This window comes from Solea solea, chromosome 7 (genome assembly GCF_958295425.1).
Source record: "Solea solea chromosome 7, fSolSol10.1, whole genome shotgun sequence".
Taxonomy (NCBI): Eukaryota; Metazoa; Chordata; class Actinopteri; order Pleuronectiformes; family Soleidae; genus Solea; species Solea solea.
In genome coordinates this window covers 26,312,366-26,326,194 of record NC_081140.1, presented here as the reverse complement: position 1 = coordinate 26,326,194, position 13,829 = coordinate 26,312,366, and the positions used below count along the sequence as shown (strand labels likewise).

Below are 13,829 nucleotides of genomic sequence, written 5' to 3'. Positions count from 1 at the left end.
CAGTGGTCCCCAACCTTTTTATCACCAAGGACCGGTCAACGCTTGACAAAATTATTATTATTATTAAACAGCTGAAATAAAGTTAGAAGCGTCAGATCACGCTTCTGCATGTTTGTGTGCCCGCTAAGACTCACAAGCTCTCCTCTTCTCGACCACTGCTCTAACGCTCTCTAACTCTAGTTACTATGGTAACGTTTAAACATGCCTGCAAAATAAGATACCGATACGCCACAAAAACGAATATAAAGTGCATGAAAATTTTAACTCACCATAATGGTCTCTAAGTGGCGAAGCAATTTTGAAGGCTTCATTGCCTCATTAGCAAGCCGGTCGCCGCATATTATGCAGAGCGGGCTTGGTATGTGGGAATCACCTGCCGCAATAAATCCATATTTCAAGTAGCTCTCCTGGTATTGTCTGTTAAAAACTTTCTTTTTCTTGGAAGTCGTAGGCTCTTCTTCTGTCTCTTCACTGGGCCTTTTCCCCTTCGCAAAGAAACTTTCCAAAGACGTCTGTTTCTTACTCATTTTGCTAGCTTGTGGGTTAAAGTTTGGCGCACAGATGTAACCCAGGGAATCCGGTTATTTTTCAAAATAAAAGGTTTTTCAAAATAAAAGATTGCTCAAACTTGGATAATAAATAAAACGGAAATTATTAATTATTTCTTGTGCGGCCCGGTACCAATTGATCCACGGACCGGTACCGGTCCGCGGCCCGGTGGTTGGGGACCACTGCTGTAGGCAACTGGACTTTCTTGAGTTAAGTTGAAAACATTCCTCCTCTCATTCAAGAGACTTCTGGAATTTTATTCAGTTCTTAAACTGAAGAAGTTCTTGAGTTCTTGAATTATTATTCAGTTTTAAAGAACTATAGAAGCCTCTTGGATGAGAGGTGAAATGTCTTCAAATTCATTCATAACAGTCCAGTTTTCCAAAAGCTAACTACTGAAGATATTGCATGTATCAGTTTTTGAACTTCTTGAGTCCTTGAACCTGAAGTTCTTAAACTTAATCAGTTCTTGAACTTCGTGAATTCTTGGACTTAAGGTTCTTGGGCTTAAAGTTCTTAAACTAAATCAGTTCTTGAAGTTCTTGAGGTCTTGAACTTAATCAGTTCTCGACCTTCTTGAATTTTGGAGTTTCTTGTGTTCTTGAACTTCTTGAGTTCCTAAACTGAAGATGTTCTTGAACTATAGAAGCCTCTCGGATGAGAGGTGAAATGTCTGCTCTGCACATTATCTACAGTTCCCGACAACAGGCTTTGACCTGAAAATAAAAGAAGAAGCAGGTACACAGAAGAGGAAGAAGGCAACAGCAAGGAACGTGGCAAGACTCATGCTCTTTTTGGACTGACAAGGAGACTGGGTTCATGCTTTCAGCTTAAATAATCTAATATTTAGTTTTTATATTATGTCTGTGACATAATTAGTCAACAAGCTGTAAGGGGTGCATATCACCGCCTAGTGTTTTAGAGGCGGACGCACTTCATTCAATAAATCAGTTCCCAGCTCGTGCTTTTATACTGGAGCAGGGACAATGGTTCAATTAAACGGTGTTTGGAGACGTACAGACTGTTTTACACCCTGTTAGTCAGCTCTCATCTAATGTGAGTTTAATCAAAGAGCTGATGGCATAGTGACACCCACCATGTTTTATTAAACTGCTCTCAACTTGACATTCACACCTCTGCTGCTACATAAAAGAATACCTTCAGGGAAAACTGGAGTGAAATAGAAGGACAGTCGTAAAACAATCTCAAAACCAGAGCTTTTGCTCCAGACAATCAGCACACCTCCATGCACAGTTAAGTCGAGCTATAACTGTGTATTGACTTAACTGCGCATGGAGACATACACGATTCAATTGGATTGTTGTCCTCGTACTATGGGGAATTGATTTATTGCAGTCTGTCCGACTCACTATGCTAGGTGGCCCTCTCTGCTTAGACTGTAGGGTTAGAAAAAATAAATACTTGGTCCACGATACCAATAATATCAAGATATGACGATTCTGTGATAATCAATATAGTGTAAGACAATCACATAGCGATACATCGCCATATCTGTCTCACTGAAGAAAACAAAACGTTAATTCACAGTCAAGTGTATGTATTGAACGTGGCTGGAGCATCTCTTAACGTAGCTTTTCTCCACCATTAACTCCCTCTTCTTCAGCCAGGTAACCTCCGCCCAAGTTTCCCCCTCAATCATTTGAGCAGCGCCACCGTGAGGAGACATAAAGTAGCAACACCCGGCAAGTGAAGTTGGCAGGGACTGTTTACTTTAGAACTTCTTCATTTTTTAATTAAAATAAATTAAAATATCGGCAAATCAATATTTTGACCCCCCTGTTGTGTCCATTCATATGTGCCGTGCGTCTTTTTCCTCTAAGGTGGAAGACAACTTACAAAATTGACGTCATGTGCTGTGGAAGAAGAAGAGCTGAATCTAGTGATTGAGACCATTAACTCCTCAGGAAAATGTTTACTGACGTTATAAATCAAGTGAGAAGTCCAAGTCGCCTCCTGGTGGCTAAATGCTACGTCAGTCATACTTCCTGGGCTTCCTGAGGCAACATTTTTAATTTACATTTTATGTGAGTATGAGGCTTTTTCCAGTTGACCTATGATGTCACAGACTAAAACAACTTTAGCTGGCGGCTAGTTGTTAGTATGTCAAGTGTCATCCTGTGTCTTTCTAGCATCATTATCTTCAAAAATATTGAATTATCCCTGTCAGAACAAAAGCGGCACCAGTCTGGACGTTGCCATGGTTTTCCTCTTCTTTCTCTGTGGCTTCTGGCTTTGTTTCTGAGTCAAAGCCCAGGAGAGGACTGTGGAAAAATGTTAAGACCGTCTACAGGCCAGTTTGGGTCCAGTTCAAGTAGAAGCTAGAAGAGATTCCTCTCATAGCAATGGGATGTGAGATAAAACTGTGTGATATTTGTGGATCAGTGAAACCTGACTGTATTGGAGGAACCACAAGAGGAGCTGAAGTCTGAGAAATTGCCCGTCAAAACTCATTCAGCTAAGCTGTTGTCAAAAATGACATTTATGTTGCTCACTTACACCAGATCAATAAAGGTCGGACAAGGCCGTTTTTATTCATAAAGCACTTTCCATAAACAAAGGAGAAATTCAAGGTGCTGCACAGAGACGTTTAACAACCAAGCGGAGGGTAATTGAAATCTGTTGAAACGAAAAATTCACAACAGAGACTTGAAAATGATAAAATGAAAGGGAATAAAAAAAAATAACGGTTTAAAAGTTTAAAGAAGCAGAACAATGGAATTAATAAATGAAAGCAAAGCACCACAATACAGTTGAAAATTACCACAGGAAAAACACTTTTGAACATAAAAGTTTGAGTCTCGACTGCAACAGACGGAGTGTGTCTACGACAAACAATAATACGAGTGAAAAACACGACAACGTATGGGAAGATTTTCCTCACAGTGGCTCCTTTAACTCAATTGATAAGCTCATACAAGCGACGCACGAGAAAGCACTCACATCATAGTGTATTCAGCTCGTGCTGTAAAGGCTTTCAGAGTTTAATCTCTTTCTCTTTTGACACGTGCGTCTCTGTGGATGTGAGCGGCGGCTAAATGACAAACACACTATATAAATGGGAAGTGAATTCCTCCCAGATGGGGGGATGTCAAGACAGCGGCAACATGAGCTGCGAGCTGCCATGCAGAATACACAAGCTCCGGACTGCAGATGATCCAAAACCTCCTGCAGTCACAGAGAGGATGGAGCAAAATACTGAGCATGCATGTGTTCATGTGTTGGAAATGTATTTTTATCTTTAATTTATCAGTGATGATGATACTAACTCTGCCTTTAATCACTGAAGAAGCTGAAAGGACATCCAGGGAAAACGGTGACAAATGATCTCAAAACTGAAATTTAAAATGTTTTAATTTAAGTCATTTCATGAGACACTTTGATGGACACTGAACATCAAACACATATAAAAGCTACAAAGTGAGCTCATCAATAAGTTTTGGTATTCTTTGCCAATTTTGGGCTGTGTTGAGGGAATTTGGTTCAGTGTTGAGGGAAATTTGAGCTGTGTTGGGGGAACTTTGGGCTACATTGAGGGAAATTTGGGCTGCAGTGAATGAACTTTAAACTGTGTTAAGGGAATTTTGGGTTGGGTTGAGGGAAATTTGACCTGCGTTGGGTAACTTTGATCTGTGCTGACGCAATTTTGGGGAGCATTGAGGGAATTTTGGGCAGCGGTGAGGGAAATTTGAGCTGCGTTGAGAGAATTTTGGGCCGTGTTGAGGGAATTTTGAGCTTCTTTGAAGGAACTTTGGGCCACAATGAGGGAATTTTGGGCTGCGTTGAGGAAAGTGTGAACTGCAGTGAAGGACTTTGAAATGTGGAGGAATTGCCACATGCAGAAATGAATAAAGATTAGAATGAAGGCCAACTTTGATCTGAGTTAAAGATCTTTGAACTGTGATTATGAACTTCAAAATGTGATTGGGAACTTTGAACTGTGTCGGGCAGCATTGCACCTCTAAGTGTACAGCAACAGTCAGTCTGCTGACTAAGAAAAAGAAGAAGATAATCAAATGACAGAAATATGAGCTTCTGTGTGATTTACCTCAGAGTGTTTCTGGTGACAGTTTATAACTCATATTTGGTTTAAGACGTTAAGGGAAGTAGAAAATCTAAGAAATGGGAAAGTTTACAGTTTCATCCAAAGGACTCTGTCTGGCTGTTGTCTGTTCCAGGTTTTTTCAGATGTGGGATCAGATTCCCCACCGTGGGATCAATAAACTGAAATCTAATATAATTTCAACAAATCTAATCTAATATGGACTCAGATCATTTCATTTGAAAATGTCAATTTCTTTTTAACAAAATGGATGTTGCCTAAATTTAATTTCTTCGTTTTATTTTTTGACACACACACTGGAACAGATTGCTTTTTAAATTGCTTTTCTTTTTTTCTGACAAAACAATTTTGTGAAATGGAAAGTTGAACACGTAAATATTAAAAGTTCTGAAGAATGGGAACTGCATAACAAATGTTTGATTTAAAAACTTCAATATAAAACTCGGTAAAATGTAACCGCACATTTAAAGAAATTGGAAAGGGAACATAAACTTATATAATTTAAAGTTTTACATTTTCCTCCCTTTATTTATTCTTTCTACTCGTTGGTATTCATGTATATGGGTTGTCACATTATACAAATTAGAGCAGATCTACATTCTCACTCATTAATTGTGTTTTTCAAATGTGACAACTGACACATTTTTGCAGATTTCTCTGTGATTTCTCCCTGCTTATACCTGAATTAAGGGTATTTTTGCTCTGAGTCTGTGGAGATAACTTCTTGACTTCTTGATCTTGATCCCAATCTGCTCTTAAATCTCTATGAGAAGCTGTCAAGCCTTCACTGCCGCCTCTTTGAGAAGTTGCTGATTAAAATTCTCCCCAGACTTAGTTTGTGTAATTGCATGCAACAGATAATAAAACGCCAGACACCTCTGGGATCGTAAATGCAAACACAACATGATATGCTATTCATAAAATCTGTCTTCCTTTATAAACCTTGACGCCTTTCGAGAGAAACTTAATGGTTTTGCGACAAATTGTATCTGCTGGCACAAACTGACGCCACTATTCATTACAGGGAACAGGGAGTTATATTTCAGGATTGTTACGGAGCACAGCAACAACAAACTTTGACATATCCGATTTCAATTGTTATAATTAGATTGTTCAGGGCTGTTGAAGACAAATAGGAGAGAAATAAATCAGCATCTGTAGTAGCTCTTATACTGTTTTTTTTGTAAGAGTCTTACATTTAAATGCTGTGCAGAGCTAATTATTTTGGAAATTGCCTTCATAGCATAATGTTAATTAACAGGGAAATATTGACTGACTTTATTTACTTCTACATTTGTCTGTGTCACTTTGGTGCAGTCAGTCAATAATGTGAACAAAAGCTGCTTGACATCCTGCAGTGGAGGAGAACGAGACGGCAATAAATAACGCTGTATGCCGTACTATAAATACTATATATAAACCAGAGAAAGCACTCAGAGAGTGGAAGCGTCTGCCAAGTTTGTTTTGTTTCCCAAAATGTTAGATCTACAGTATATCCAGATTTAAACCAAGTAATACGAGGACTGGGAAAAAAGAAAATCACGTGGCAAAGCATGTGGGAACGAGATAAATAAACTTTTATGATAATAACAGGAATAAAACTGAGCACTTTACGCACTGTTCGTTGTTTGTTTTTTTGTAATTTTGACTGTGTATATTGATGTATTTTTATTTGATCTTATTTCCATCTCAGCTCCAGCAGTAAGGCTGAAATACACTGTGTACAAACAAGTGTTACAATCCCACCGTTAAGCGCAAAAAATGTCCCATTGAAACCACAATTCAAACTGCAAATTTCAAACTTCTACTTCAGCATAATGCATGCATTTTTATTACATTTATATTATTATATTTGGCTGTCAATCTGGGCTTTTGGAAATGATGATGTTGAAGATCAATTGTCTTGTTTGTGTCCACAAACCAAAAATGATTTCGTTTTAATGAATTCTTTGTGAAATGGAGCAAAGAAACCATGAGACATTCACATTTAAGAAGCTGAAAAATCAGTATAACTTGTTTTAAATCTATAAAAAAACACACTCAAACTGATTCGTTGATTATCAAAATAGTTGCCGATCAATTTAGTAATCGATTAATGGAGGAATTGTTTCAGCCCGAATCTTTATCTTCATGTGTCTCATTCCCAAGTGTTAAAGGTACTTTAGCATTATGTATTTCAAAGTAAAACTGATCATTTTAGCAGAATTAATAATACAGACGTTAAAAGAATCCACATTTGTATCCAGACAACAACAAAATCTAATAATTTCTTCTTCAGGACATAATTTTTTAGCAAGTTTTTTCCACATGTTTTTCATGAAACTGTTGCACAAAATAATTGTTATTGTTATTACATCAGTCTGGTTTGCTATTTTTGCTCATGCATTTGCATCTCTGCATGTAACAAGCAGTAATCCTCATTTTATCTTGTGTGATTTGTATAAATATGTAAAAAAAAATTCTAGTAACTTTTACTTACACATACTTAATTTTTTACTACTACTAATTATGATGATTTTATGAAACTTGATTTGTGTAATTTGTATAATTGTCTTCACACAGCAGACTCACGCCAGCCAATCAAATGCAGCATTTTAAAGTGTTGGTTTTTTTTTAAACAAAGTTGTTTTTCTGACGCATCTGACGTAACTAGGCAACTGAAACCTCTTCCAACTTTAATCTCAAAATTCTGGCTCATCTATTTTAGACAAATACTTATAACATAACCTGATAATATCTGTGGCCACAAGAGCACATAATTATGAACATAAATATAGCATAACATTGCTCTTTAGAAAGAGAAAGAAATAGTAAATGAGTGTTTATTTCCTGCAATATTCTCATTAGTGATGCTGCATTCATTGTTTAAGCTGGCAAAATGTGCTGTAACTAATGCATTACACAACATTTCACATGGCTCAGGGAGGATTTAATGCATGGAAGCAATCAGTATGTTGACCTAAAAATTATGCTTTCTGTGTTACGACATGGTTCCAATGCAATAAAAAATAAAAGTGATGTAATTAATGTGAGCGCTGCCAATTCTCAGTCTATTTCCTTGGAGAGAGAGTACATTATGTATAAACAGTATATATATATATATATGATCATTTTTTGGAAAAATATGTGTAAGATTAGCGGGATAATGATTGATTTCTCACTGAAAATATAACTATAATATCTGGATTTCCTCGATCCATAAAATGATATGCTGGCTGAGAGCTGCATATTTTAAACCACACTTCATGTGAAAGTCCTTTATACATTTATTTTGGAGGGTACCAAGAGTAATGCTTCATAATACTGTTCAATGATTTAATTGTGTGAGAAAGAAAAGTGTAATAAATAGCAAAAGCTCTTTGTCTGTGAAAATAAATTGGTCTGTTTAAAATAGAATTCAAATTTAAAAATACGTTTTAACTGTGTGCTGAAAACATGCAGTAACAGCTAAAATGTGACATAAATTAAGAGTGGCTCCAGGCTACAGCCGCCTGCTGTTTTTTCTCTGCACAGTTAACAGAGTGATGGAAATCCAGGCGTTCGGGCAACACTGTGGCAAAGAGAGACGCGATAATCTCTGGTTTCTTCTACTGTGTAACAAGAAGAAGATTCTGAAGTCGCTTTCTGAAAATGTCTTTGCATTCTGAAAATGTCTTCCCTTTCTGAAAATGTCCTCACTTCTGAAAAGGTCCTGGCTTTCTAAAAATATCCTCACTTTCTGAAAATGTCCTCACTTTTTGAAAATGTCCTCGCTTTCTGAAAATGTCCTCATTTTTGAAAATGTCCTCGCTTTCTGAAAATGTCCTCGCTTTCTGAAAATGTCCTCACTTTCTGATTAATGTTGCTTTTTGATGCCCACTGGCAAAAAACTAATTCAATTTCTCCTCGTCATCCTGGCTCTGTGGACGTTTTTGGCCCGATGGAGACGATGTTGATGTTTGTCCATCTTTACATTTGGAAGCATTTACTGCACTAAGTGCACTGACTTTGCCATTTACTCACTTATTAGTAGCTGTTACTCTCACTCCCCTGTCTCTAATCTGCTCTGAGTGTTTATGAAGCCACACCCACGAGAGAAAGAGAGAGAGAGGGAGAGAGAGAGAGCGAGAGAAATGAAAGCATTGCATCATCATGCAGCGATGTTGTTTATATCATGCTGTTTTTATACTGGTATTTATATGATATGGCACAGCACAAGTGTTCATACGCCAAAATAAGAGCGTGTGTGTGTGTGTGTGTGTTACCTCTGTGAGACCATGTGCCTGCTTGAGTAAATCCGTTCTCCGTCTCTCCGCCTGCCTCACGTGGAATACGTTCCTCTGGCTCTGGATGATGAAAACTATCTCCCGCAGGTCTAGAAGAACACAAAGGAAAAGAAATTAGAGGAGACAGAAATAGAGGTCACGCCAATCGATGACCTTCTGAGAGCAAGACAAGATAAGAGCCGCTGCGGCCCCCTCATAATAACTGAGGTGAACTTCGCTAATCTCTCTTATTGGCCTGCTGATAATAAGCGACGCATCAATAGCTTAATTAGCTGGGAGAAAGGGCAGACGTTAATGTCACAGTACAGATTGTGTTACTTCATAAAAGACAAGCAGTCAGTGGAGGTTTTTTTTTTTGCTTCATATGGGAACTTAAGGGACAGGCATTGAGATCTGGTATGACTTGATACAGGTCCAGCACTGATCAATATCAAGGTATCGATGAGTGTCTGTACAAACAACTCAAGAAGGGTTGAGAATCAGAAAATCCTAGCATTTCTGCTTCTGTGACGACAAAGCTGCTGACAATTACATGTGATGTTTACTTTCTAAAGCCTGGTTCACACCCGACTTGTCCCACGTGCGTCGCTGCTGCTGCTGTGTTCTGTCATGTTTTGTAATTTGGTGCCCATGTTGACAGATTAGAGTGTTCACACTGCACGTGGGAGGCGGGTTTACTTTTGAGTTTCAACACGACAAGTGCAGCTCCCAGTGGGAAAATAGACACATTTATATCTGAAGAACATTATATGTAGTTTTAGCGTTTAGGCTGAATATCTCAATGCATGTAAAATATTAATATTTGAGCGTTTCAACATCTGTGCAGATTTCTCAAGCTACGGTAGATACAAGCAAGACGCAGCACAGCAGTGACGCACATAAAAACAGACGACAGAAATTTGGACCGGTTTCTGTCCCAAATCGTTATGTGGAGCTGCGGTGCAAACATTCTTCAGATTTTTAAACTATTGAAACTATTGTCTTCCACTGTGTCCATCTCCGATTCACTTACGTCTCCCCGGATCTACATCGTTGTTGTAGAATCCCAGGATTCCACTGCATGCGTGTAAACACAATAAGCTGTCAACACGGGGGCTTTTGTTCTGAAAAAGACGGATGCTTATTGTTGTATTGGTGTTTGACATCCTGTCCCGCTCATGCTACAATCTGCTGAGTTGAAGCGTTGCACTCCGTCATCCGGCAAAAATAGAACACTTGTGTATTTTCTGTGGGAGCAACGGAATGATGGAACAATGAACGGTATCCAACGCAAACAGAGTCGGTGGAAGGTGACACTATGCAATAGAGGCGCTACGTTATAGATCCACTTGCAGTGGAATCCCAGAGGAAGACACTTTCAAATCCTATCTGAGAGACTGAGATGTTCAGACTGAAATGGATCCGCCAAAATCGCATTTGAAACCACCTCTGTATGTGGTTTGGATCAGCTTTGGAAAATGTAGGTTTTTTTTTGCTGCAGCTGTCCAAAGTGCCAAAAAATGCCAAAAAATCAAGCTAACAATCTGAATATGCTTAAAAATACGATTTGGGCTGCAGTCTAAACAAGGCCTAATGAATCTGCACTCAGATGTTTAGGCTCACCTTTCTGTAAACATAGTGAAAACTGCTTTAACAAAGCTAAAACATTGCATCACTAACATCGTAAATCAGTCCAGTCTGTTGTGTAGCTGCTTCCCCAGCTAACATTCAGCACAGTGGACATTTCTGCCCTTCTTTCAAGAAAAACTCTATGTTATGTATGTTTTTTTCTGGTGAGAGGAGTGTAAGAACAGGAAAGGGAGTAAAAAGTAACTGAAAACCTGCTGCCAACTAACAGGTGTCGTCTTAAAAACAACACATCAGAACTTGGAAATCGGAATTCTGAGTGAAGTCACCCGCAAGTTCACCGCATTCAAGCTAAGAAGTCAGAAATGCAAATGTACTTCGGGTTAGTTATTATTAACAACACCTGCCAATAACAACGCTCAAAAGTATGAGATATTTTGCGCACACAAATAGCGCAGCAACATTTAGATTTACTGTGCAATAAATACTCGAGGTACTTGAGATTGTAAGTTTACAAGTTGGAAATTCAAGTTCCACGACCTTCCAAATGGAATCTCTACATATTTCCATATTGATACAGTGCTTAAAAAGAATCACGACGATATCACACCATGAAACACTGCAATATTTTCTTACACAAAGTAGATGCTGTCACAATATATCCATTAATATCATGGGCTTGTGATCACAGGATTATTGGATCATGAGATTTTCATTTTTGATTGTTCAAAGTAAGAAAGGATTTGCGTCGGAGTTTTCCTGCGATGACTGGCAGCTCGAAAAATTCCCAGTAATTAAATATGCAGCTCTCTTCATATTCAGTTCCCTCTTAATTTGAGCTTAAACAGGCTTTGTGTCAAACGACTCATCTGCTTTAAACACTTTGATTTCCTACTGGAGAGAAACTAAATATATGAGAAGACGAAGAAGGATTCTCCTAACGCAAATGACGAGTATTTCTGTGTTTTAAAACAAAGTTAACAGCCACAGGTGAATCTGCCCTTTGGGATAAACGTGCAAAGGGAAGAAGGGCATAGGGCAGGGGTGTCAAATGTACGGCTCGTGGGCCAGAACCGGCCCACCAGTGGGTCCAATCCGGCCCCCAGGATGAATTTGTGAAAATTTCACATTATGATTAGAATATTATCATACTGTGAAATATTACAGTTCCAGATACCTGTGGCTAAATGTTTTGTGCCTTTGGAAATGGTTAACCTAGGCTAAATGCTGTTGAAATTGCACTTATTTTTCTCAAGAAATTTCAGGTTATTTGGTAAAAAGATGCTTCATTTAATGTAAAACAAACATTGCTTGTAGTTAATAGGTTATTATGCTATTATTTGACCGGTCTGGCCCACTTGAGATCAAATTGTGCTGTCTGTGGCCGCTGAACTAAAATGAGTTTCACACCCCTGGTATAGGGCGAGTGCTAACAACGGCAGGATTAGAATTGCCTCTTCCTCAATTACACGACATGAACCAATTACCTTCCTGGGTTCAGATACTAGCACCGGGGTCACGGACAGACACCGTGCCACGGTACAGTATCGGTGTCAGATCTTTTTTAATTAATTGTCGGTGGGTGTGTCGCTTTCTCGGCTCCCCTCATAACAAAGATCGGATTGATCTCGGAGCCGTGGTGAGGAGGTGGATTTTCTTGCTAAATATCAGCACGTTTATCTCCCGACAGATCTAACCTCCGCCTACAGCAGACCCAAGAGGCCGACTACCGCTACACCACCTCTAAATGCCCTTCTGCTGAGTTTGCAAAATGAACAACGGTGTGTGCGCACGTATACACACAAACATGTGTGCTTTTCACATAATGCAGCACATTTCGGAGTCCTTGGTGAGGCACCAGCCTCCTGATAGCACCCAGTGCAGAAAGAATACCAGCTGCATGAGACAAACAGGAAAATCAGATAAGCCCTCCGTCAATCCCTCATTGTGAGGATAATAATGTCAAAGCAAAGGAGAACGAGGTGTTAAAAAAAGAAACTAATTAAGACATAATTCACCGGCCTTGGCTTCACATTGATGGATTTCGATTAACCACAATGACTAGGAAAATTCCTAGTCATTGTAACCTTCCTCCTTCACCTCCGTCATTCCTGTGCCCTTCTCCTTTCAGGTAACAATCACCTCTAAGCACTCCCCTGGTGTTAACAGCCGACGGAAATGTGGATTTGATGCATCTACAGGCATTTAATGACACGACAACAGATTCAAAACAACGTGGTGCCAATTAAGCTACCAAGAATTGATTATCCAATGGTACCTGCAGGCTGGGAAAAGTGTTCACACACTTACGTCAACAAATGAAAACTACACAAAACTGGGGAGAGAACCAATCAGAAGAGTGGAATAATACAAATTACCACGTTAGGAAGAAAAAGAAGACATGACATATGGTGGAATTTCACATACGATGTTACGTAAGAAACTCAAAGGAAAAAAAACACACCGAACCTGAAGCAGCATTTGGAGGCAAGTCAGTAAAGACATACTGACTTGCCTCAGCTGTACTTTACCCCCAACATTCTTTGGTACCCTTCCCTTGAGGTACCAGAGTAAAACTGTACGGTACGGTCAGGGTAACTCCACCCACGGCAGGCAGTCACTCGTTTGCGATTTGGTGTAAACGCCCACAGTCTGTTCTCATAGAAAACTTGACGTCTTGTTGAGACAAACATCTTTGTCTCAAACATCATCTACCAAGTAAAGGTGACACAGGACTTTACCATTCCAAACTGGACCGGACTGTACCAAACGAGATTGTATCATGATTAAAACACAGCACAAGTTGGTTGGTAGCCACTTAAGAGCAGGGAGACATTTATAGCTCCATAATTGCTGAGGAGGTCTAAGTGGAAGGTATATTACATATATTACACATACTGTGCTCATCTGCAGAAGAGATAAAAGGCGTTATCTCCCTGTTTTTATGCTGTAAAAACGATGTTTTAGCCTGTTTTTGCACATGTTTTATACTGTTCATATTTCAAATTAAACATTCAAAATTAGTTTTTCTTCATTTTAAATTGTTAAAACAGTATTTTAACATGCAGTATGTTGTAAGTAACTGCCAGATATTGAAAGAAAAATGAGCAAAAGCAATTAGTTACAGGACATTCTATGAAGCCAAAAAAGTCCAGACGGACATTTGGAGGGTTAGGTGTTAGAAGGAACAAAATGTGACCATGAATGTGACCAACAGCTTCATCAACATGCACCTTCTTACTCTTCGACTGTTCGACAGAACCAGGAATTCTGTGTTTATGCCAGTGAACTAATGACCAATATTTGCTGAACAGCTCTCATAAAAACACATTTTCCTTCATCGACTTCTTGCATATTTAATTTGCAAA

The 13,829-nt window shown here is 38.9% G+C and overlaps 1 protein-coding gene across 1 annotated transcript in view; it reads right to left on the bottom strand.

The window, feature by feature from the left end:
* The window catches only part of b3glcta (beta 3-glucosyltransferase a), an 84,799-nt gene that overhangs the window by 32,204 nt on the left and 38,766 nt on the right, over nt 1–13,829 (bottom strand). Inside the window, exon 4 of the mRNA XM_058634852.1 lies at nt 8,875–8,984. Within this exon, the coding sequence (XP_058490835.1) occupies nt 8,875–8,984 (110 nt within the window). The remainder of the gene's footprint in view (nt 1–8,874; nt 8,985–13,829) is intronic.